The sequence below is a fragment of the Schistocerca piceifrons genome, chromosome 6 (genome assembly GCF_021461385.2).
Source record: "Schistocerca piceifrons isolate TAMUIC-IGC-003096 chromosome 6, iqSchPice1.1, whole genome shotgun sequence".
NCBI classification, from domain to species: Eukaryota; Metazoa; Arthropoda; class Insecta; order Orthoptera; family Acrididae; genus Schistocerca; species Schistocerca piceifrons.
In genome coordinates, this window is record NC_060143.1 from 452,853,591 (window position 1) to 452,880,957 (window position 27,367).

Genomic DNA, 27,367 nt, shown 5'->3' on the forward strand with positions numbered 1-27,367 from the left:
CTTGGAACATCACGTGAGTACAATGCTCAAGGTCTTTGTGCATAAAAGAGTGCAGTGAACCATGTTGTGAAGCCTGTGGTGGCCAGATTTTGGAGGCATGCTGTCTTTAATGCTGTGAAAAATCTAGTTGGTCTAGTACAATTGTCTTGATTGTTTCTGTGCTGACAAAATCACCAGGCAGACGTGATGTTTCACTGCAAATTATTTCTGCTGCTGATGCGATGATGTGTAACTTGAAAGTTGTCTGTAAGCCGAGTAATACCAAGAGGAGTCCCAATTTCAAAGATTCGTCACAGCACATTAACACTTGCTGCTTGCTTGGTTCCTGTCGTTCCCTCTGGAACATAGGGCCGTGACGAAATTCCTCCACCTGGTACAATTTCTAGCAAGTCTCTTCACTTCACTCCAGGTTTTCCCATCCACTGCAGCTTCTCTCTCAATCATCCTTTTCCACGTCAATCCAAAGCCATCCTTTCAACAGCTCCATCTGGTTTCCTCAGTGTATGCCCAATCCAGTTCCATTTTCTTTCTTTGATTTGTATATTGCTTGGTTGCTCATTTGTCTCCCTCCAAAGATCTTCATTTGTCATTATATCTCGCCATTTCACATTTAAAATACGCCGGATACAGTGGTTGATAAAAACTTGGAGCTGGGTTTTATGTGGTTAGTTACCTTCCAAGTTTCGCTACCATACGACAGAACAGCTTTCACATTGCTATTGAAAAGCTGGAGTTTGATCTTCTTTGAGATGTTCCTATTTCTCCAGACAGGGTACTGTTGTACAAATGCGCATATGCTTTGCGGATTCTACTATGGACGTCGTCCTCAGCACCTCCTGTAGTCGTGACTATACTTCAGAGATAGAGGAAAGATTGGACCTGTTTCCATTAATGGCCAGCCTATTTGTGATGGTCGAATTTGTCCACATTTCTTTAGTTTTGCAAACATTTATCTTGAGGCCGGTAACTTCCGCCTCTCTCTGTAACCTGGCCAGTTTCTCTTCGATGTCTCATTGTGCCATTAAGCAAATGTCTGCGAAATCTAGATCTTTGAGCGTATCCCACATCCCCCACTATATGCCTCTCTCCTGTCCCTCCATCACTCTCTTCATCACATTGTCCAACACCAAAAGAAGTAGTGTTGGCGAAAGAATACACTCTTGTCATACTCCCGAATTAACGTGGAAAGGGTCTGTTAGTTCTCCATTATGTAGTACTTGGCATTCATAGTCTTCATACATTTCCTTGATGATGTTAATAATCTTTGTTGGGATGCCATATTTTGCAAGAGTATCCCACATGACTCTTTGATTGACAGAGTCGAAAGCCTTTTCAAAGTCAATGGAGGTAAGGTAGAGAGTGTGTTGCCACTCTGCACTTTGTTCCAGGATAATTCTGAGAGTATTGATGAGGTCTACACAGCTTCGATGTTTTCTAAAACCCACCTGCTCTCTCCTCAGTTGTGTTTCCACAGAATCCTTAATGCAATTTAAAATGATCCACAAAAGTACCTTATTCGGTACTGACAATAGGGTAATGCCCTGCCAGTTGTTGCAGTTAGTAACATCTCCTTTTTTGGGTATTTTCATGATAATACCTCGTTTCTAATCTGTTGGCAGTTTCTCCTCTCTCCATATCTTCTCTAAGAGTATGTGCAATATTTTGACAGTGGTGTCCAAGCCTGTTTTCAGGATCTTGGATGTTATATTATCTGGTCCTGGTGCCTTCTCATTCTTGATCTGCTTCAGTGCTATCCGAATTTCTGCTTTCGTGGGTGCATTTACACCAATGCTGGGACTAGGATCATTGTATTCCATTTGTTCTTGTTCTTCTACTTCCCCACCAAGGTCTCTATTTAGAACTTCTTTAAAGTGTTCCTTCCACGTACATGATTGTTCTTCATGTGTAGTTAGTATCTCCCCTTTCTTATTCCTTACTGGTCGGTTCCTCTGGAAGCTTTTTCATTGAGAGCATCTTAGTGATATCATACAGTTCTTTCACATCCCCCCTGCGCGCTGCCTGTTGTGCTGTATCAGCTTGTTCATCTATCCATCTTCTGTGGTCTCTTCTCACACTCCTCTACACTTCCTTATCTGCTGCTCTATAATCTTGTGCCTGTGCTTTTTGTTGCCTGGTCCTGCTCTGATTTACTCTTCCCTTGGCCTCCTTTCTATGGGTGATTTTCCTCCAGGTATGTTCGGACGTCCAATCTCTCTGAAGGCGATTTTTAAAGCCAAGTTGTCTCTCACTCACTTTCACAAAAGTATTTTTAACTTACGTCCACATTTCCTCCATGTCCTTATCCTCAGCCATCTCCAGTTCCAGCACCTGGAATCTATTCTGGTGTTCCAGCTGGAACCCCTCAGCTATCTGTGGGTCTTTCAGTTTACGTACATTGAATCATCTATTTCTTGGCTCGAGTTTCTTTCTGGAAGCCACAATCTTTATTCGGAAACTGGCAGTAATAAGATGGTGGTAGCTGCTTGCGTCTGCTCCTCTTCTATTCCATACATCTTCCAGGCTTCTCCTGAACTCCCTGGATACTGCCATGTGGTCAATTTGATTTTTTGTAATATGATCTGGGGATACATGACATCTCTGATGAGGAAACAAGGTCCCTCCTATTATAAGGTCATGGCTCGTGCAGAAGTCACTAAATCTTTCCCCATTATCATTCATTTCACCCAAGCCGTGTACCCCCATTATCTGTTCCAAACCCGCATTGTTATCTCCCACCTTGGCATTTATGTCTCCCATAACAATGAGGATATATTTCTTGCTCACTTTCCTTACAGTCTATCGTAGCAGGTAATAGAACTCCTTCTTCTTAGTCTCTGATGTCTCTCTGGGAGCACAGCTTTGGATAAGCGTCATGTTTTGGACCTTCATATTAAATCTGGCAGTCATGATCCTAATGGACACAGGTCTCCATTCTAAGAGGCTCTTCTTTGCTGCCTTGGTCAACAACAGCCCAACTCCATCCTCTTCACATCCTGAATATAAAAACGTAATTTCATCTGATGTCTGCATTTCACCAAATTCTGGCCACCTCACTTCACTCAATCCCACGATATCAAGCTTACAGTTATTCATTTCCCCTGTCACTTGTTTCAGCTTGCTACTCTCCCTCAAGGTTCATATATTCCAAAAGCCAATTTTCGTTTTCCTTTTCATGCCAAAGGTCGTTACCAGTTTATCCATCTGGTTTTGTATTCTCGTCTCGGTTTCAGTAATCAGGTTATTTAAGAAGGGCGGGTGATTGGCCCACCGCTTCCAATTGCCTTGGTGGGGCTGCCACCTTATCGCCCAGGCACTGACGATTTGCCAGATGTTCGGCAAATGGGCTTGGCATTTCCTCTGCACCCCTATACTAGCGTCGGTTATGTGAGGGGAAATGGGAAGGAAAAGAAAAAGGTTGGGCTAGGGATGGGAAAAGGATAGGAGACAGGTTTTCGACAGGTTGTTGAGGGACACATTGGTCTGGCTCCTCCCCTTCGGCTTGTCCAACATGTGTGACCCTGCTGGTAGCTACGCTACCACGAGCATAGCCCTCCGGATCCAGAGCACACGAACCTCCTCTCCCACACGGACAGTGCTACATTAAGGCGGTGTCCCCTGAGGAGGCACATTAATGCTGCCTTCAGACAGTGGTGCCTGCGCTTGATCATCCCATTGCTAGCCAAGTGGTAGCTCGTGGTCTTGTGACGGTTGTATCCACTAAACGTGGTCAGCTGGGCGGACAAGTCTGACTGAAACTGGTGCCTGCGGGCACCCATATCTCACCAACTTTATTGTTGCGAAAGACGAAGTTAATGCCTCGGCTGTGATATTGGCTGCCGGTACTGCTTTAGGCCAGCAGGTATTACGATCAATGAAGGACAACAAAAATACCTCTGTCCATCAGATGGGAGAAGTGGGCCAACAAAGTCCAAATGCACGTGAGCAAAACGTGTGGTGGTATCTGGAAAATGGCCAGTTGGGGCATTTACCTGTCAAGAAATTGTCCATCGCTGGCACTTGAGACAAGATGTAACTCACTCGGCTTCGCTGGTGCTTGAGACAGAATCTGGCCCACTTGTGGCAGTCTATCTTCCAGCTCGGCCACACATAGTGCTGAGACACCAGATGGAAGGTAGGTTGCACACCTGGATGGCAAAACTCGTAAATCATGTTGAAAGCTTTCCTCCTGAAAGGTGGTGGTAGTAAAGGGTGAGGTTGACCTCCTGAGACATCACAACACAGATGTGTATCTTCTCCTGATGCACCCAAGAGCTGCAACTTCAGTTCTGATGCTGGGTCGTTGACATATATATGAGCTTATTGTCTTCCTGTTGCACTTGGGCAAGTGTGAAAAAAATCTATTGGACTTGAGACACTGCTGACCCGAGACAGACAGTCTGCAATGACATTGTTAACTCTAGATATGCATCTAATGAACTAAACCACAAATTCGAGATGATTAAATTGTCTGAGTGAGCTGTTGACACTGTTGTGCCTGAATGCAAATGTCAGGGGCTTGTGTTCCATATAGATAGTAAAAACTCGCACTTCAACTTGCAGACAAAAATATCTGACTGCCTGGTACACAGCCAGGAGCTCACGGTCATCTGTACTGTATTTCCTTTGTGAAGGAGACAGTTTGTTTGAGTAATATGCCAGTGGCTGCCAGGCTTTGTCCATCCACTGCTGGAGTGCTGCCTCAATGGCTGTATGGCTTGTATCCACAACAGCAGCTAGTGGTGCATCAACCTTTGGGTCCACTAAACGCTCTGTGTCAGGAATGCTCTTCTTTGCAGCCTTGAAAACGGAGCACATATCTTCCCATGCACAAGAAATTTGCCATTAACATAATCACCCAACAATGCTGCCATCAAAGGTTCTTGTAGATCTGTGGTATTGGGAAGGTATCGCCTGTAAAAATTAAGCACACCCAAGAAATGTCGCAATTTCTTGACTAAGGCTGGTCTGGGTAGCTGTAGTATTGCTTCTACCTTCTGTCAGAGGAAGGAAGCCTGCAGCTGAGATCTTATGACCAAGAAACTTCACTTCTGGCTCCCCAAAATCACACTTGACTGTGTTCAGTACAACTCCATATTGTTCTAGTTGTCCAAAAATTTAAAACAGGTGCTGACGATGTCATTCCATATTGGCAGAGAACGCCAGGTATGCAAAGCAGAATGTTAGGCCTATGGAATCTATAAATCTCTGCCCAGTTTGAGCTGCATTGCATAAACCAAAAGGCATGATTATGGTAGTCTTTGGTATGTCTTCTACAGCTACAGGTATCTGGGTGTAAGCTTTTGCGTGGTCCAAGACGGTGATGATAGTGGCACCACGTAGTGCGTCACTGAAGTCCCTTAACAGCGGTACAGAATATCTGCCAGGAACTGTTTGAGAGTTAAGTGTGCGACAGTCACTGCATGGGCACCAGGTTCCACCTTTCTTTGGCACCAAGTGCAGTGCTGAGGACCATGGGCTTTTAGATGGCCATATTGTACCATCCCATAACATCAGATCAAATTCAGCCTTTGCAATTGCTAAATAGCATGTCTAGACCTGCGTGCCAAAGGGGGTCCATCATGGTGCACTGTATTATGTGGTATGCATCTTAGGGCACTGAGTGGCCTGCACTGTAGTCACTCAGCCATGCAGTGTACTCACCACATGAAGCCTGTATCAACTTGGCACTGTAGACTGCTGTGCTGCAATGGAAGCCAGTGACAGTGAGGCTGGTGATGCTGTCTGCCTACCAGGAATTCATGACATCGGGTAGTAGCCAGTAGTGTGCCAGGTCTGCTCTGATGATGGCCTCTGTGATGTTCGCGATGGTGAAATCTTGCAGTCCAAGGTTGCCACCAACCACTGAATGCTGTACATTGCAGTTGGAGTTGTTTGCAGTGGTCAGATGGAAGGCAGTTGACAGCAGGTAACAATGCACTGACATTCGAGGCAGGATGCTTACATCTGGCCCAGTAACTGTTAAGAATTTCATGCTTGAACCTCTATCAGTGAAAAACAGGCTCTTGGAGCATGTCTGACAATCGGTTGCCTACTGCTGACTACCGGCGTGGTTATGAGCACCTCTTTGCCTGATCACCGAACCGGTGTTGATAGCAACACATCTATGTATCATTCGATTGAGTCGTAGTGCGGGTGGCAGATTTACTCCTCAAATGTCATTGGTAATGTCCTCTACTGTTTACGGCACTGTCGCGTGATGACAATGTGCCAGCTTGGACACACAATATTTCAACTTTTGCTACAAGTGTGTCACTGTCTGCTCACACTACCATTGATGTGGTTGTTACACAGTTATGTGACACCACAGCTGTATTGACCTGAGCGGTTGCAAATGCGTCTAGAATGCAGTCAACTAGCTTCGCTATGGCATCCAGCAGCATGTCCATCTGTGAGGCGACAGTTGCCTTGCTCTGTGATCTGTGGTGGCATGTGCCTGCTCCATGATGTGCATAAAAAGTTATCTGGTACTGTGCCTGTGTCAACTGCTGCACAGATGATGCAGGTGCTGTGATGGATTGCTATCGCTTATTTCGTACTGTGTTAGCACTTGCCTTATGCAATCTTCCTGGGAAGTAGCCACACATCATATCAATTCTATCTTGAGCGTAGTGTATGAGTCCGGATTGGGTAGTGCGGTAATGATGTTCTGTACCTTGGCTGCAAATCTGTGGTCCAGTTGACTTAGGATGAGGGCAGACTTAGTCACGTCAGCTGTTACTCCTGTGCAGCAGACACTTGCCTCTGCTTGCACGAACCAAAGGACAGGATTGTCTGGCCAGAATGGTGGCAAGCAACTGCTAATCTTGAAATTGGGCAGTGTTTGACCATTGCACGATTCACAGAGACTCTGACGCTGTACTGTTCCTCTCAGTCACCCATGTAGTTACTCAGTTTTATCCATAATCCAAAGACGCAGATAATGGTAACTAACAGGAAAATTTTATTTTTTATTTTTCACAGTGATAACAAACAGAGAGAAATTCCGTAGCACAATGTCAGAGATTAGTCGAGTAGAACAACAACAGAGCATAAATTTAAATCTGAGAGTAAATGTGAGCATGAAGAAATGAATCGTACATACAATGCAGCATTCCTGGTCGCCAGGCTTGGAACTACTCAACAGTGATTCAATTGGTATGCACGCGCAACACCCTAGCACCACTGCACAACACTGCACTTCACGTGAACCTGTGAAGGTTGACGTGTAGGGAGCTACACTTTCATTTTATGTATAGAATAATTTCAGATTTGCTGCTAACTAATAACAATAATAATAATAATAATAATAATAATTGCTGTGCAGCAAAGAACTTAATCCAATTACAATAATAATAATAATAATAATAATAATAATAATATACTGGAACAGAACCATTATAACAGATAAAACAACACCACGTAATAAACCTGACATCATACTCACCAATAAAAAGAAGAAATTAACACAACTAATCGAAATATCCATAACAAGTACAACAAATATACAGGAGGAAAAATTGAAAAATACATCCAACTGGCTGAGGAAGTAAAGGACATGTGGCATCAGGATAAAGTCGACATGATACCGATTATACTATCAACTACAGGAGTCATACCACACAAAATCCACCAGTACATCAACGCAATACAGCTACATCCAAACTTATATATACAACTACAGAAATCTGTAATTATTGATACTTGTTCAATTACCCGAAAGTTCCTAAATGCAATGTAACATATACCGTATGGTTAAAAGGAAGTCACGCTTGATCAAGATCCGCGTCACTTTCCATTTTTAACCAGACATAACGTCTGAAAAAGAAATAATAATAAAACTGCTGCGTCCAAATGCATAAAAACTTTCTTGTATAAACTGCTCTTTTTACTGTTTCTTGGTTTGCTCTTGACAGGGAATCATAGTATTGTAAAGAGGTGACGAGCAAGGTTTGGCTTCTAAATAACAATACTATGTTTCAGGCACTGATAGACTGTAGCTGGGGTTATGGCAACAATGGCTGTGATGGTGGTGAAGATTTCCGCTCCTACCAATGGATGATGAAACACGGTGGACTTCCTACAGAAGATGAATATGGACCATATCTAGGCCAGGTAAACATTACCAGTCTTTCACTAAAAGATTTTTGTATTAATTGCGAATGTTTTCAGATTTTTTCCTCATTGTCTATGCAGTTTGAAATAACATAAAACAGTTCTTGCATTATAGTAAAAGACACGTTTTATTGTACTTTTGAAATATACAGCAGCTGTCTGAGCACAAGGAAAAGCATCGCTACACCTGTGTGTAGCATATCTGATGGATAAGAATGGTTCCCCACTCTCCTCCTCCCCCCCCCCCTCCCCCCACTTTTGTCTTTTAACCTAACATTCATCTGTGTAATGTGGAGATTTAACAGAAGTGAAATGAGGTTTAGATCCCACATTACACTGTAGGTCTCCTTTATCCTAATTGGATAACTGACTAGGGGCATGCAAGTTGCCAAAGTGACATCCAGTTTATTGCAATTGTTTCAGGACAGTGTGGTTTCAGTTGCCTGAGACTGCAGTCATGGGTGTGAGTTGCGTTATAGTGTGTATGTGTGTGTGTGTGTGTGTGTGTGTGTGTGTGTGTGTGTGGGGGGGGGGGGGGGGGGTTATTGTTAATGAAGGCCTTAATGGCCAAAAACTTTAATTGTGAGAGTCTTTTTGTTGTGCCTATCTGCGACTCAGCATCTCTGCTATTGGTGAGTAGCAACTTTCCTTTTCATAATATTATTTCAGAACAGTTACATAGTGAAAAAACATGCAAATCCAAAATCTGTGGTTCTATATTTATTATGCAAAAAGTAAAACGTTTTCTGAAAAACAACTACAGCATGGGATGCATCTTCGCTTCATTTGCGTAAAATATCATTTTGCCAGCAGCGCAGCAGATGAGTCAACTTTCAGTTTCCTGCTTTCCTTGAATCATGGATGTGAATACGATTCTTTGTATGATAGGGCAAAAAAGTCTGCCACAAATGGTCTACAACAAAGAACTGCAGCCATGAGTCTTAGCAATGAATTGGTTGGTACTAAGCTTTACTGGAGGGGTGCTGTCGTCATCAAGTGTTTTCTTTTTTGTTTTATTTTCTTTGTGGCCTGCAAACATGTTCCTCTCAGGCAGTCTCAGATACATGATATGCTACAAATTAAAATATATATCCAGTCACATGCTTGCACCAATGATGCACATGGAATATTTACATAGGTAGTAAACAGATTAATTACATCATGATCTGCTCCCATAATTGCCATGAGAAGTCACTCCAAAAGCCAATGAAATATGGAGCAGATAACATTCACGAGTCCTGAGAACTTCCACCTGCATTGCCTACACTGTTTAAGTTATATGAAAGTGATGATGTTGATGTTGAAACAATGGAAAATCCAGGATGGAATGTAACAATATTAGAGAAGGAAATTTGCTACTCACCATACAGTAGAGATGCTGAGTTGCGGTAGGCACAACAAAAAGTATCTCACAATTATAGCTTTTGGCCATTAAGGCCTTTGTCAACAATACACACACACACACACACACACACACACAACTTGCACACGCATCTGCAGTCTCAGGCAACTGAAACCACACTGCGAGCATTGGCACCAGTGCATGATGGGAGTGGCAACTAGGTGGGGGTAAGGAGGAGGCGGGGAGGAGGAGGAGGGATAGTATGGTGGGGGTGGCAGGCAGTGAAGTGCTGCAGTTCAGACGGAGGGCAGGAGAGAAAAGTGGGGAGGGGACGGGGGGTGCAAGTTGCGGAAAGGAGAGAAATTAAATTAAAAGACTGGGTGTGGCGGTGAAATGACGGCTGTGTAGTGCTGGAATGGAAACGGGGAGGCTGAAGATGGGTGAGGAACAATGACTAACAAAGGTTGATGCCAGTAGGGTTATGGGAATGTAGGATGAATTGCAGGGAAAGTTCCCACCTGCGCAATTCAGAAAAGCTGGTGTTGGTGAGAAGGATACATATGGCACAGGATGTGAAGGAGTCATTGAAATGAGGGAGATTATGTGTGGCAGTGTGTTCAGCAGTGTGTTTCTTGGCCACAGTTTGTTGGTGGCCATTCATGCGGACAGACAGCTTGTTGGTTGGCATGCCTACATAGAATGCTGTACAGTGGTTGCAGCTTAGCTTGTAAATCACATGGCTGGTTTCACAGGTAGACCTGCCTTTGATGGGATAGGTGATGTTAGTGACCAGACTGGAGTAGGTGGTGATAGGAGGATGTATGGGACAGGTCTTGCATCTAGGTCTATTACAGGGATATGAGCCATGAGGTAAGGGGTTGGGAGCAGGGGTTGTGTAGGGATGGACAAATATATTGTGTAGGTTTATTGGACGGCAGGATACCACTGTGGGAGGGATGGGAAGGACAGTGGGCAGGATGTTCCCTGGTGGAGAATGCAATTCAGTTGCTCCAGTCCTGGATTGTACTGAGTTGGGGGTGGGGGGGGGGGGGGGGGGGGGGGAATGCTCCTCTGTGGCCAGACTGTGGGACTTTGTGAGGTGGTGGGAGACTGGAAAGATAAGGCACGGCAGGTGAGGGGTTTAGGATTCTGGATTTTTAGGAATCCTTCCGTGGTCGTCGCATCTGCAGTGACGAGCAGTCCCTCTCGGAATATACCAAGGGTTTCACTGAAGCCTTCACTGACCGTAATTATCCTCCCAACCTTGTACAAAAACAAATCTGCTGTGCCTTATCTTTCCAGTCTCTCACCACCTCCCAAAGTCCCACAGTCTGGCCAAAGAGCAGCATTCCCCTAACTCAGTACAATCCAGGACTGGAGCAACTGAATTACATTCTCCGCCAGGGTTTTGATTATCTCTCGTTGTGATCTGAAATGAGAGATGTCCTGCCCACTACCCTTCCCATCCCTCCTGCAATGGTATTCTGCCGGTACCGAACCTACTCAATATACTTGTCCATTGTTACACAACCCCTGCTCCCAATCCCTTACCTCATGGCTCATACCCCTGTAATAGACCTAGATGAAAGACCTGTCCCATACATCCTCCTGCCACCACCTACTCCAGTCTGGTCACTAACATCACCTATCCCATCAAAGGCAGGTCTACCTGTGAAACCAGCCATGTGATTTACAAGCTAAGCTGTGACCACTGTGCTGCATTCTATGTAGGCATGCCAACCAACAAGCTGTCTGTCCGCACGAATGGCCACCAATAAACTATGGCCAAGAAACAAGTGGACCACCCTATTACTGAGCGCGTTTCAAAACATGATATCCCTAATTTCCATGACTGCTTCACAGCCTGTGCCATATGGATCCTTCCCACCAACACCAGCTTTTGTGAATTGCACAGATGGGAACTTTCCCTGCAGTACATCCTACGTTCCCATAACCCTCCTGGCCTCAACCTTTGTTAGTCACTGTCCACCAATCCAGCCCCCTCCGTTTTCCCATTCCAGCACTACACAGCTGTCATTTCACTACCACACCCAATCTTTTAATTTAATTTCTATTTATTTCTCTCCTTTTCCGCTATTTCCCCCCCTCCTCAATTTCTCTCCTGCCCTCCGTCTAAACTGCAGCACTTCACTGTCTGCCACCCCACCATACTATCCCTCCCCCTTCCCCACCCCAGCCTCCTCCTTACCACCACCCAGTTGCCACTCCCATCATGCACTGGTGCTGCTGCTCACTGTGTGGTTTCAGTTGCCTGAGACTGCAGACGTGTGTGTGTGTGTGTGTGTGTGTGTGTGTGTGTGTGTTTGTTGTTGTTGTTGTTGTTGTTGTTGTTGAGAAAGGCCTTAATGGCCGAAAGCTATAATTGTGTGAATCTTTTTATTGTGCCTATCGCGACCCTGATGATATTAAGCTACCCAGTGTTCTCTGAATCTTGTGCATAACTTTATGCCAGACAAATTGTTCAGCCATATATAGTTTGCGCTACCTGTGAGATGTTGGGACATGTCACTGGCTGATGACGTAAACATACCTGCACACTGATTTTTGGAACTGAAGGCTACAATTAAGTGTGCTAGTACAAAGCTGGCAACTTTAAATTACAAAAATGAAGATTAGGAATACTAATATATAAAATTCAAATCTAGTCAAAATAATATGTGGTCACCAGTGTAGGTAAGGTAGCTAGACATACACTAGAAATAGGTGTAATGATGCCCGTCTACTGGTTACTGTTGTCACAAGTGTGTGTTAAACGGTTTGTGTGAAACATCTGTTCAACAGACATCACTCTCAAACAGGAATGAGTCTACATAAAAATGAACTCCCCTCTCCCAAGAAAGGGGGGAGGGAGGGAGGGAGAGAGAGAGAGAGAGAGAGAGAGAGAGAGAGACCACATCCAGGGGGAAGACACATCGTAACAAACCAGAACGTACCTTGAAAAGGGCTGTGTTATGGAAATTGCTTTGTTCATTTAACGATTTATGTGCATTTCTTTTATTTTTTTCCCCCCAAGCACTAAATGTACTCAGACAGCATCCTTTTTATGCCTACTGACAGATATCAAGGTGTCGGTATATGTATAGCGCTATGATTAGTTTCTCCTTATTAACTGTATACTGGCTGTCAGTGACATAGCCTCATTGTGGGTTGATACTCAAGACTAATTGATAAGAGGCTATTGAGAAGTTGAATGTGTTTCAGTATTGGATAAACTGTATAGATGACTAAGGAAAAGAAGAAAAGACAGCATTGATCTTTCTTTCATTAAGAATAAAACAGTAGTAGTCTTTCGTACTGAGATTCAACTTCAACACAAAATTTGGCATAAACAAAAATAAATACTCCATCTTGTGAGCATAAGATAAAATTTGGTGCCTGGTGAAAATTTTAAGTTGGTCAGGCAGGCAGCTCTTTTGTGTCCACTCTGAAGAACACTGTAACATAGATAGTAATAAAACTGCTTTTGGTTCAAGTAGCACACATTAGAAATCATGCTCTTAAAGGGTGCCATTCTGATACTCTTAAAGAGCTGGAAATGTTTACTGAAGTATAAAAAACAAAAAACAGAAATGCCCAAAGTGATTTCCATAGCAAAGCCTTTTTCAAAGTATTTCTGCCACCGCACATAGTAATACTTAACTGTTTTACACTGGATGTTTCGAATACACTTACAACTGCTGGTGACCAGTTTATACTCGTGGATCACATCTGTAAAAGGCATCATTTAACCTGCTTGTAGTGCTTGTGTATATTAACTACACCAGTCGTTACGTAATTTATTTACTGTCATATTCAGAAGGGCAATTTTATATTGTGAATATTTTTTCTTATATTTTCATTTTAAGAGGTACCAACTTCATACTGTTACATTGTTAACTGTTGCTTTCAGTTCCAGCTATGATATCACAGTAATGTCTACACTGTGAGCATCTCTCCTGGCCTGTCGAGTTGTTAGATAACATTTTCAAGAGTGTTAGTACGTTTGAGTTTGTAATTCAGTTACTTAGTGTTGTTCTATCATGTTTTTCTTTCTTTTAAATAGGTCATGTAATGATGTCATGCTAAGAAGTTGAAAAGTCAGTGATACCATTTATGTGACCTGAGGCTCAAATACAGTTAACAGAAAATCATTTTAAAGGTGGTTACTGTGTTCTCCTAAGACAGCGTGCCTAGACTGTTTATGCTTTTAATTTTCCATGGGTCAGTCTATAAAGCAACTTCAGCATGGAATACATTAAATATTTGAGTACTCATTAGGTCTAAACATGGGGACAGACATTTATTCAGTTCGCATGACTCCTGCCATAGTGACTTCGTGGAGGTTGAGCTCCATTCCTCTGCTAAATACTTTCGTAACTGTGTTGCATTAAAACATGAACAAGGAATTCTTCATTAAAATTCTGCACTTGTTTAATTTTAAACGTATAATTTCTGTTTGCTATCTTTCCTTCCCCCATCATTCATATTTTTATTTCGCTGCATTGGCCTCAGCACTTTATGGTGGGTTCCTCCAAAGTTCGAAATTCTTTCAAAGCTACAACTTATTCTTTACTTTCTATAACATCTTCACTTTTGTATAGCATCTCAAAGATAAAATACTTTTTCTTCTAGTAATAGTGGAATTTATTCTCCCTGTATTCAAGCTAGAAATTTTCTCCTGTGAATCGCCATTCATATTACGCATGATGGCACCTTTTCCTATAAACTGTGCAGTAAATCCAGAAAGTAGTGTTTATAAATATGCCACTATTTTTTTTGACGGTTGTTAGTTTAGTGATGCCATGTTGTAACTAACAGGAAGGACTCTGGGAATGGAGAAGAAATTTCATCGTGCGCTATTTGGGCAGCCAAACCTGCATATAATGAGGGTACACACACATTAATGTTGGAAATAACACTGTGTTGTTGTCTACATGCCTGCATGTATCACTTGGGGTTTAAACTCTTATTGTGATTCTTTGCCAACAAACAGAGAAAATTATGATAACTCGCATGGTGAAATTCACAATCAGTGGCACTGTTTGTAGAACAGCCGGTCTATCTTTAGTTTTGAGCCAAGTAGGAGGTATCAAGTTGTAAATGCAGTTGCAAGGAATCTACACCTACACCTACATCTATACTCTGCAAGCCATCTTAAGGTATGTGGTGGAGGGTGCTCGTATATCGCTGCTGCTCCCCCTTTTCCTGTTCCAGCCACCACCCTCCTACTCCCAAGGGGCTCACATCTCTTTTATGAGATCGTGTGTGGTGCACATGGGGTTCGGAGCTATTGTGGCCCTTGCTTCTTTACCAAGCTCATTTCCCTTCCCCGTGCTCCTTCCTCTCCGTTCTCGCTCCTTCCTCTCTGCTCCCTCCTTCCCATCTCTCGGAGTTGTTGCTTATGTTGGCATGTCTATCCTTGTGGTTTTGGCTGTCTTGTATACATTTTTTTCCCTTTTTCTGGCATTTTTGGTCCCTCTTTGGGTGTGATCTCCACTTCTAAATTTTGTCTCCATAGTGTGAGTCAGCCAGGGAGGAACACCTTACTTAGTGTCTCTGGTGTGTGACCTTACCACCTCTTCCATCTTTTCCTCAATGCTGTTGTCCTTCAAAGCTGTATAGCCAGCATGGTAGTGTCTGCGTGGTGGGCTCATTATGTACCCTTTTTGTTGAGCTGCTTGACAGCACATGGTTCACACTTGTGATATTTGGGCTGCTACCTCCCTGTGTACAAGGTGGTTTGGAAAGTTCTCAGAATCACCATGAGAGGTCAGCGCTAGCACAAGTTGTTCTGTGATATTCATTGGACTGTTGCCTGTAAACATGGGCCATGTCAATGCTCTTGGAAGAGAGCTGTGGCAATGACATGGCTCTATTGTTGTTTCCACATAGTGATTTGCGAAGATGGGAAAAAATCAAGCTTCGAGCAGTGATTAAGTACTTCATAAAGAGAGGTATGAAAGCAAAGGACATTCGTGCTGATTTCCAGAATACACTTGGAGACAGTGCTCCTTCATATTCAAGTGTTGCAAAATGGAAATTTGGTTGGGAGAGGTTAGATGATGATCTATCTGTGCAATGGTCAGCCAAGACGAGACACTACTCCAGAAATCATTGCAAAAGTGCACTAAATGGTCATGGAGGATTGCTGATTGGAAGTGCATGGAATTGCTCACGCTTGCCGGATGTCATCTGAAAGGGTATATCACATTTTAACTGAAAAATTAGAAATGAAAAAATAATCTGCAAATGGATGCTGTGACTCTGACACTGGATCAAAAATGCGTGAGAATGGACATATCGGAACAATGCTTGGCCCATTTAAGGAGAAATGAAAAAGATTTTTTTGTGCTGGTTTGTGACCAGCTATACCCTTGAGACAAAACAACAGTCAAAGCAGTGGAAACATGCTGATTCTCGACCACGAAAGAAAGCAAAGACAATTTCTTCGGCGGGAAAGGTCATGGCATCAGAGTTCTGGGATGCGAAAGGGATTCTTTTTGTAGATTATCTCCCAACTGGACAAACAATTACTGGAGAATACTGTGCTAACCTCCTGGACAAATTGCAACAAATGAGAACTTTCTGTATTAATGTTGGACCGCGCCTCTTTAGGCAGTTTGTAGTTTTAGTGTGTTCCGAAGAAGGTGTGGTTATCTGCACTTGAAACCTAGGTCGATATACGGTTTCTATTTGCAATTAAGGTGAATTCTTTATAATCATTGCAACAAATTATATTAAAAAAGGCCAGGTTTAGCAAGGAAGAAAGTCATCTTCCATCAAGACAATGTGTGCTCGCACACAAGTGCCGTCGCCATGGCAAAATTGCTTGAACTAAGGTATGAATTGTTGCCACACCCGCCTTACTTATCTGATATGGCCCCGTCAGGCTTTCATCTCTTCCCAAAATTGAAAATTTTTCGTGGTAGACAAAGATTCACTTCAAATGAAGAGTTGATAGCCAGAGTTGACAACTATTTTACAGGCCTGGAGGAAACTCATTTTCGAGATGGGATCAAGGTGCTGGAACATCCTTGGAGCAAGTGCATTAATCTACAAGGAGACTATATTGAAAAATAAAAGGTTTCAGTGATGTCAGTAATTTTTTTCTATTCGGTTCTGAGAGGTTTTCAAACCACCCTCGTATGTCCAGGAATGGTTGCTTGCCATTCTGGAGCATCAGAACTTCTGGCTATGGCTGCCCTGTCAGGTGGCCTTTGCTGTGGCTTTTAGGCACCCATGGGGAGATGTCCCGGTCAGAGTGGGTGGATCAGGGTGGACACTTTGTGCATTAAGCTCAAAACAACTGGCCTTTCCTCTAAGGCCATCTCTTTAGTTAGGAAAGGATCTTTTAATGCTGGTTCGTATGACCCTGCAGACTTCCCTTCCCCGGCTACCCCTCGGGACGAGGGCCAGACTCACTGGCTTGGAGTGAAATCGTTCCCTACTACTTGGGCTGCAGCAGGACTGGCTGTTTACTTTTACCACCACCAAGCCATTATTTTTCATGGAAACTAGCAAAGACAAGTTTGGCAAAGAGGACTTACTGGGTAAGATGAGGTTGGGTTTGCTGTTATTCAGACCTTATCCTGCTGCCCTGTCTGTGTCCCTTCGTGCGACCGTCTTGGCAACATCTCAGTGTCCTTAACTCATTCCCAGTCATTTAATAGGTTCAGGGAGTCATTTTTTTGTAGGAAACTTAGTTTTCAAATTTTCAGTGTTTGTATTTTGGGCAATGTCTTCTCACTATAAAGTGCACCCCTTATGCGATGAATGTGGATATCCACTCCATGAGGGTTCTTCCCCGTGTATGTTTGTTGTCATCTCATGATCATCACTTACCATGATTGCCATGATTGCATGTTTTATAAGAAGGAAAAGAAGATACTGCTGTGTATGTCCATTGATTGTTTATTGTGCAGTGAGGCTCATCAGAAATATGACCAACTTCACCCTGTGTCTATGGTATCTGACTTTGTCTCTGTTACGTCCTGTCCCACTCCTTCCTCCTCCTCACCCCAGTCACGCTGCTTTCTTCTCTCCCCTTCCCCTGTGGTTCCCACTCCCCTCTTTCACGCACCCCCTCCCCCCACCCCTTTCTCAGTGCCACTTCCGCTACATGGCAGGAGAAGTGCCCTCTATCTTCGGCACCTGTTGGTGATTACGGGACCCCTCCTGGGCCCCTTCCCTTCACCAGCTATAGCTATATCTCCATCTACAGCTATACTCTGCAAACCATCCCGTTGTACCAGTTATTAGAGTATCTTCCTGTTCCATTTGCATATGGAGTGCAGGAAGAATGATTGTTTAAATGCCTCTGTGCAGGCAGTAATTATTCTAATGTTATCCTCATGTTCGTAGAGTAATCACTCAAAGCCGGCTCTCAGGATAGTTTATGTCTATCAGGAAGAGTCTTCCAGCTCAGTTCCGCCACTATTCTACGGATTAAACAAACCTGTGACCATTCATGCTGCCCTTCTCTGTATATGTTCAATATCCCATGTTAGTCCTATCTGGTATAGGACCTGCACACTTGAGCAATGTTCTAAACGGGTCACACAAGTGATTTGTAAGCAATGGCGTTTGTAGACTGCTTGCACTTCCCCAGTATTCTACCAATAAAGTGAAGTCTACCACCTGCTTTACGTAAGACTGGGCCTATGTGATCATTCCGTACAAAGTGATACACTCAGGTACTTTTATGAGTTGGCCAATTCCAGCAGTGACTCATCGATATTATAGTCATAGTCTTTTTTTCTTTTTTTTCCATTTTGTAAAGTGAAAAATTTTACATTTCTGAACATTTGGAGCAAGTTGCCACTCTATGCCCCACATTGAAATCTTAACAAAATCTGACTGAATATTTATGCAGCTTCTCTCGGACAGTGCTTCATTATAGATAACTGCATCATCTTCAATAAGCCCAATTTTACTGCAAGGTCATTAATATACAACATGAACAGCAAGAGTCCCAACACTCTTCCGTGGGGGCACACCTGAAGTTTCTTCTACATCTGACGATGACTCTCCATCCAAGATAACAATCTGTGTTGTTCTCCCTATCAAAAAGTCTTGAATCCAGTCACAAATTTCACTTGATACCCCATATGATCACACATTTTGACAATAAGTGTAGGTGTGGTACTGAGTAAGATGCTTTTCGGAAATCAAGAAATACTGCGTGTACCTGGTTGCCTGGGTCCAAACTTTTAGTATGGTGTGTGAGGAAATTGAGTTGGGTTTCACATGATCGATGTTTTCAAAATCCATCCTGGTTGGCTCTGAGGAGGTCATTCTGTTCAAGATACCTCATTATGTTTGATCTCAGATTATGTTCCAAGATTCTACAACAAATTGATGTCAAAGTTATTGGATGGTAGTTTTGTGGGTGACGTCTACTACTCTTGTTGTATACGGGTGTGTGACCTGTGGTTTTCCAAGAACTGGGCATGGTTTTTTGTTCGAGGTATCTATGAGAGATTATAGTTAGAAGAGCAGCTTACTGAGCTGCAAATTCAGTATATAATCAGACGGGAATTTCTGGAGCGTTGTTCATTTATTACAAGTTCAGCTTTTTCTCAACACCACTGACACTAATACGTATTTTTAATTCATTTTTTTCAGTGTTACAAGGATTAAATTAGGGCATTTCTCCTGTGTTTTCCTTTGCAAAGGAAAAACTGAAAACACAGCTAAGCATTCCAGCTTTTGCTGTGCTACCCTCAATTTCAATTCCTGTCTCATGCACTAGAGACTGGATGCTAACTTCACTGCCACTAACAGCCTTTACATACTTCCAGAATTTTTTTGGTTTCTGTGAAAGGTCACTTGACAGTGTTCTGCTACAGTAGCCATTGAAGGCATCATGCATTGATGTCTTGATAGCCAAACACATTTCATTCACCATCTCTCTATCTATAGTTCAACTCTTTGTTTTGCACCTGTTATACAGTAATCGCTCTCTCTTTAGAAGTTTCTTTATTGTGACTGTATACCATGGAGGTTCCCTCCCATTATAAACTGTTCTAATGGCTGCATATTTATCCAGTGCATGGTCAACTATTATTTTAAACTTGAGCCGAAGTTTCTCTACATGCTCATTGTCACTTACACCAGTTTCGATGTGGACATCATCAAAAAGGTTTGATCTATTTGTTGCCATTAGATCCAATGTATTTCCCTCATGAGTGAGGTTCCTAAGTACCTGTTATAGGTAGTTTTCAGAGAAGGCATTTAGTAAAGTTTCACAGGCTGCCTTATCATGCCCACCACTAACAAAGCTTTAACTTTTGCTGTTAATTGTTGGATGCTTAAAGTCTCCAGCAATGATTTCAATATGATTGGGTACCTCTCCTATCTTCCAGACCAGAAGCCTGCTGCTACAAGTTGCCCAAGTCACGTGCCTTTTCTCAGTTCAGTACTTTGCTGAAGCCTGCTAACTCTCTGGCCGCTGGCCCCCTCAAACTATGAAGGAGGAGGAGGAGGAGGAAACATAAGTCCTGGTACAAGACCTCTCTGGTGCCCCCAGAGGTGCTGACTCCTCCCTGTCAACCTGCGACTGAGCTCTTGTGTATTGGTGTCACACTGTCCCAGTTGGTGACCCGGTGGCATGACCCACTTCGGCCCATTCGCCATTCTTGTGGGTCCTCATTCTATGCTTACTCAATGAAATTGTAATGGATACAGTAGTCACCTTTTGGAGTTGCAATCCCTTATTTCCATTTACTCCACAGGTTTTGTTCTGCAAGAATCTCATTTAACCAAGCCTCACTCACTGACCCTTTGTGGGTTCCATGCTTTCTGTTGAAACTGGGTTAGCCATGTGGAGACTTCCAGTGGAGTTTGCACATTGGTTGGTATGGATATTGTTGGTAGGTGGATCCCCCTTTGTACCACTTTGGAAGCAGTTGCCATCCAGATCCACTTGGACTCTGCAGTCGTTGTTTGCTATCTCTGTCTCCCTCCTGACAGACCACCTATGCCCTTTGCTCTTACTGCCCTCCTTCAGCAACTCCCCCTCCCTTCCTCCTCCTTGAGGATTTTAATGCTCAATACCCCTTGTGGGGAAGTGCTTTTGCATCTAGTCAGAGTCTCCTCATAGACAAGTTTCTTGTGGGCCACAACCTTTGCCTTCCTGGTAATGGTTCCCGTACCCATTTTAGTACCACTTACGGCACTTTCTCTGCCACTGATCTTTCACTTACTTTATCTCCTCTTCTCCCATCTTTACTTTGGTTGCTGCATGATGGTTTCTGCAATAGTGATCACTTCCTGTTGATTCTTTCATTCGCTTCCTGGCTCTCAGTGGCCAGGTTATGCCACTGGGCTTTCCAAAGTTTCAGTATACATCCCGTTTACCCCCTTTGTCAGTTTGTATTGATGAAGTTGGTAGTGACGTGTTAGACACGATACCCGCGCCACCAGCATTGCCACCCCCTGCTCGATGGGTACCTTATGCCACTAGTTGGTTCCATGGTGGAGCACAGCTATTGCCATCATCATTTGTGATCACCATCAAGCCTTGCAATGCCTTAAGTGGCACCCATCCTCCTTTAAACTTCTTCGTGTAAAAGTCCATTACTTAATCAGACAGAGCAAGCAAGGGTGTTGGAAATGCTTTGTCTCCTCCCTAGGCTCTCCTGTCCCCTCGTAGTGGGTGTGGGCTGTGCTCCACACCCTCCAAGGTTGCCAACAGCTATTCTTGCATCCTGGGCCTTGCCCTCCTGGATGGCTTTTTTACAGAACCATTGGTTCTCGCGGAACATCTTGTGACCCATTTTGCGATGGCATTGGTGTCTGCGCCAGCTACCCGATTGCCTTCCTCCTCCAGAAACATTGGGCTGAAGCTTCCCACTAACTCAGTTATTATTTATTTATCCATCTTACGATTACTGCAATTTAATTAACCCTCAAGTCGGCACACTGTTTTTGTAGCACAAGCTGGTCACGGTGCACTTTGTACGCAAGTATTTTGTAAAGAATAGTTGTTTTTATGTTACCAAGGTAAATATGTCTGAGCAAAATCACAGTTTAATCTTAGTTTAATTCAACAACAATTAAATTAACTTACACTTTACACTGATCAGCCACAATATTATGACCACCGACATACTACTCAGGTAGAACGAGGAGCAGGAAATGTGCAGCACACTTCAACCAAGGCCAAGAAGCCAAGGAATGTACTAAGCGTTAGGAAGAAGAAAGTGCTGCTACTAGGTAGTAGGCATGGGCGAGGTGTAGGCCCTCAGTTACAGGAAAGTTCAGGGGCATCGTAGCAGACCAACTGTATCTTAAAGCCAAATGCAGGGCTAAGTCATGTGATAAAGGACCTAGGGTCTTTATGTAAGTCTTTACAAAAGAGGACCATGTAGTGATTGTGGGTGGGGTGGTAAACAGTTTGGACAGGGATGGGGCATATGACATAGATGGTGACCTGGAATAGATAGCTTCCCTGACTCATGGCACCAATGTACACTTCATTGAGCTGTTCTGGCGTCATGATCGACCGCACCTTGATGGAGCTGTGAGGCGAATCAATATAGGGTTTAGGGATGGCTCTGAGGACAGCCAACTTTGCTCATGTGTCTCTGGTGCCCGTCAGGACCACCAACAGGTGGGGTTTCACTAGGCATGGCCTACACCTAAACAGGACTGGGAAGGGAAGATTGGTACAGCAGATTCATGAAAGTATATGGGGTGGATGTCGGGCCATATCAGACCATCTCTGCCAAATAACAACAGTAAAATCAGGCATCGAATCATTCCCTAAACTATAAGCCTACAAATGACATCTATCAGAAATCAAAATAAAGATTTTTCAAAAGAACTAGAAAAACAAAGCTGGGATGAAGTGTGTAAGGAAATCAATGTAAACATGAAATTCTCCACATTGTTTAAATTGAACTTTGAAAAGTCATTTTCAAAAGTATGCACGTCTGTATCAACATCTCACAAAAGCAGATGGATAACAGCAGATATTAAGAAGTCCTCCCAAACACTTGAACACCTCAGTTCCATGAAAGAAGATTCGCAGTGATCCAGAATTCTTAAATTTCTATCATAGATACAAAAAGATCTATAGGAAGGTGCTGATTGCTACAAAGAAGTCATTTAATGATAAAATAATATATAACACAGAGAATGAAAGCAAAGCAGGCTGGGATGTTATAAAAAAGCAAACGGGGAGAGGCAAACAAACGCAGAATAACATACTGCTGAGGGAGGGGGATAAGGTAATAAATGATCCACAACACTTAGCAAACTGTGTAAACAAGCATTTTTCAAGTATTGCAGAGAAAACGTCTGTAGGCTTAGATGAAGGTCCAATGTGTGTACTGAAACAATGCGTAGGCATTGTTCAAGGCCCCTTAACAAGTAAAATAAATGAATCCTTCACATCAGGGACATTTCCAGAGCAGTTAAAACAGGCAAGAGTTGTACCTTTGCTTAAGAAAGGTAATGCAGAAGACATAAAAAATTACTGGCCCATTTCCCTGCTGCCAGCATTCTCAAAAATAATAGAAGCAATTATGAAAGAGGTTAATGAATTACCTGAATAAATACAATCTTTTAAGCAAATCACAGTTTGGTTTCCGAAGTGGCAAAAATACAGAGTCAGCCATAGTAGAAATCACAAAAGTTGTACTTAGTGCTCTTGATAAAGATGAGTGTGTCACAGGCATATTTTTTGATCTTTTTGAGGCATTTGATACAGTCGACCACAAGATTCTATTAAATAAATTAGAAGCATTAGGAGTACGAGGGGTAGCTAATGACTGGTTTCGATCATACCTAGCAGATAGGGAACAAAGAGTAGAGATAACACATACTTCAAATAGATCTAAACATTTAGTAAAACACTTATCAGAACCAAAATACATTAATATAGGGGTTCTGCAAGGTAGCATATTAGGACCAATACTATTCCTGATATACATCAATGACTTTCCCAGTAATATTACTCACGGTGGAAAAAATTCTCTTCGCTGATGACAGCAATATTATAGTCACTGAGAAAGCTAATGAAACTCTCAAGGAAGTTTACGATTGGTCAATAAGCAATAAAGTGACATTGAACATAAAGAAAACTAGTGCCATGAATTTCAGTTAGAAGAGGAAAAATGACAATGTTAAATTAAATGTAGAGGGCACCTCTATAGACTCTGTAACAAATGCAAAATTTCTTGGATGGAATATTGATTCTCAGTTGAAGTGGTGTGAACACACAAAGGTACTTGCAAACAGAATGTTATCAGCATGTTATGCCCTTAGAATCCTATTATCAGTCTGTAACATGCAGTGTCTTTTAGTTACGTATTATTCATATGTAAACTCAATTCTTAGCTATGGCATTCTTTTTTGGGGAGCAAACACACAAAATATGAACACAATTTTCAAACTCCAGAAAAGAGCTATAAGAATAATAACCAAAAATACTAGTCGAGCTCATTGTAAAGATCTGTTCAAAACACTGGGGATTTTAACTGCTCCATGTGAATACATTTACCAGTCAGTTGTACACATCAAAAATAACATTGGTAATTACTGCACAAACAGCTCTGTCCATGACCATGGACAAGAGCTAGACTCAACTTACTGTATTTACTCGAATCTAAGCTGCACTTTTTTTCCGGTTTTTCTGATCCAAAAAACTGCCGGCAGCTTAGAATCGAGTGCAAAGTAAGTGGAAGTTCTGAAAAATGTTGGTAGGTGCCGCCACAACTAACTTCTTCCGTCAAATATATGTAGCGCTACACAGGCATGCTTTATAAGCATAAATACTGGCGCTAAAACCTCTGCATCAGTAAATAAATTAAAAAAAAAAGGTGGAAGACAAGCTTTTTTCTCCGCCCCGAGTATCGACTACTGCATTTTCATACATTATCCAACGAAGTGAATACAAATTCTGTATTGTTCATCTCCAAATGTAGCAGTATTTCAGTGTACTACGAAAATCCGACTGGCAAGACTGTTTGGGATGTTTGTCAATATGGCCAACTCTACATTCTGAATCCTTTCCTACCTGTGAGAAGAGATGGTTGCTAATAGGAACTTTTATGAATTGTGAACCACATGCAGTATTCTCTTCACCATAAGAATAATATGAATATAAACATTTTGCCATGTATTCCTTCATGTTAGCTGCTATCTCATTTAAATCCTGTCTGCCTAATAAACTACGAAACTAGAGAGAGACAAAAAACAACCGACCCATGGCACTTAATGTGTAACCACCAAACAGTTCCAACTCATCTTAAGTCAAGGGAGGTCCAACGTACAGCACCGCCAGAAAGCTGACATGAGATCTGCATTGTTGGATTCTGCAAGAAAACAAACCTGCACCCCAAAAAGAAAATCGCACAAGAGCAGCAATTACAGTACAGTAAATGGATATTGCTGAATAGATTAAGAACTGGAGTCACAACAAGCAAAGTAAACATGGTTAAGTGGGGCTAGTCTGAAGGTGACCTGTGTGAATTTGGAGAAACACAAGACGACTGAATATTTGCTGATATGCTCAAAATTTGAGTTTGTTTGCACTGTGGAAGACCTATTTTTATGGTCTGACAAGGCCATTAAAGCTGCAGAGTTTTAGAAGAGGAGAATGAAGGTGTTCTTGCTCGAACAGTGAAAGGAAAATAAGGGGACGGCAAGAGTGCGAACAGGCTCAAATGTTTCCCACATCTGTCATTATTGAAAAATGAAGCAACTTAGCTGGCATTTCTTTATTAAAAAAGTGTAACTTTTTAAAAACTTTAGTCCAAAATGCACTTCAGTTTTTTTTGTTTCTGAGGACAGTCGAGCACACTTGCACTTTCTGAGTGTCAGCTTTGACAAGTCACATTATATTAAGTTGTGTAATAACAATTTAGATCTCATTTCATTTTGGTCTGTTTCACTTCCTGTTTCTTAATTTAATTTTTCTATAATAATGAAGTGCATTAGCATATCCAGGGTGTATACGACCCGGGAGATCCGGGAATTTTTTAGAATTCCGGGAATTTTTCATTGTTTTAGTTACCACTTAAATTTTTGGGATTTTGACTGGTAAGAACCAATACTCTCACGAAGAATATTACTGTATCCCGCTTCTGCAGAATAATACTGCAGCAACAAAACATGAACGAGAGAAAAAAAAAAAAAAACGAAAATAAAACTTAAGTCACAAAGGAATTGCGCCATATACAACAACAAAACACAGTGCTCCTACAAGCGTCTGCCAACCAAAGTGTGTCAAAGGCTTTAGGAAGAATATACAGTGCTTCCTAACAACAAATTGCCTCCGATGAGCGTGACGTGACAGCTGTTTACATTAGATTCATTTGAGCAGTTGCGGGCGGGCTCTTGCGAATGCGCAGTTGAGTCGCGTATGAGTAGTACCTTCTCCAGCTTCTGGCTACAGATGAGTGGCTGGGCACCACTATCTAAATTGCTCTGGTTCAGAAATATCGTAGATCCGGGGCTGACGCACAGAGCAGTCAGAGTTGTTGTGGGGAGATGGGTAGTCTCCACGTGACCTGTGTTTACATTTAGTGATTTTGCTGTTTGCTCTTCGTTTATTGCTCTCACATTAAATGAAAACAAATTGGATTTCTGTGGCCGGGAGCTACCAAATGAATTAAAATACGTTCGCATAATTACGGAAGGCTGAAATATGTTGTTAGTTTCAGGTTTTATTTCCACCTTTCCGACAGTCAAGCATTAATCGCGCTGCAGAAGAATGAAGTTACTTTTGTCGCTTTGCTAAAGAGATTTGGCTTTTATTAATATTTTGCATTGAGACAGTCCATTTATTTGAAACGAAGTGTTTAATTTCACACTGTTGGCTAGTTTCGACTGTTCGCTGCATCTGAAGTGCACGTTTCCATATTCTAGCTCGTATGGCATTATGCCATAATAAAGAACCAAACATGAGATAATACGGTACTGGTACTCAAGAAAATTTACATCCAAATCTGGACATACGATTGTGCACTTTAAGCCGAATTATGCATTTTAGTGTGGTTCACAAGTTTATGACATAATGCAAGATCTTTTAATGTTTTACACGTACGAACATGCGGGCTTCCTGCGTCATCGTAGCTGCGCAGGCGCAGTGACGCCTGTTATCTGGCGCTCTCTGGCGACTGCGGAAACGAACCAATTTCTAGCAGGTCATGGGAAAATATTGCTAATGGTGGTTTGAAAAGTGTTACTTTGAAAGTAAATTTCCTTTTACGCAAGATGAACTATGTGCAAGAATGTGCAATGAATTTCTTAAATCACAGAGCGTTTAACTCTCATTTAAAAATCAAATCTTTGAGGACGACCATCTTCAAGGATTTCGAGCCTCGATCAGACATTTACGTCGTTATTAAAAATTTTACTGGCACATTTGTGTGATGTATCTTTAAGTGTAACACTCGCGAAAAGATCATCATTTTATATGTGGAAGCTTAGCTTCTCTTGCAGCTTATTAATCTTAGAGACCAATATTATTTGTGAAAGCTTTGTTTTTCTTGTAGCAACAATATATATATTAATTTAAACCACTAACTTCTCTTTTTTGTGTGGTCGCATTATTTAAGAGTGATCTTGCTATTGGTTGACTACATCACGTGTCCTACGCTATCATTAGGTGGCGAGATCACGTGACATGAGCTATGACTGGCTTACAAAAGCATATCGCAATCTCAATTTCATTGCTTCGGAAAATAACATGCAGTGTTTGGCGGAATTTGAATTTATACCTCCGTAAAATATGCAGCGTACATGTTGCTGCGCATCAAAGATCTTTCCAAAACGTGTTTTTTTTGTTCCCCTGGGTTTCGTTTTCTAAAGTGCCGGCAGATTCTACTTCTGTGTAGAAAACTATAAACATTCAAAAGACTGATAAGTTTTACAGTGCCAAGGAAAAGTATACTGTCACTTAAC

General features: G+C 42.3%; 1 protein-coding gene across 1 annotated transcript in view; it reads left to right on the plus strand.

The window, feature by feature from the left end:
• Positions 1 to 27,367, plus strand: part of LOC124803127 (digestive cysteine proteinase 1) — a 78,454-nt gene that overhangs the window by 43,456 nt on the left and 7,631 nt on the right. Inside the window, exon 9 of the mRNA XM_047264303.1 lies at positions 7,981 to 8,112. Coding sequence (XP_047120259.1) covers positions 7,981 to 8,112 — 132 coding nt within the window. The remainder of the gene's footprint in view (positions 1 to 7,980; positions 8,113 to 27,367) is intronic.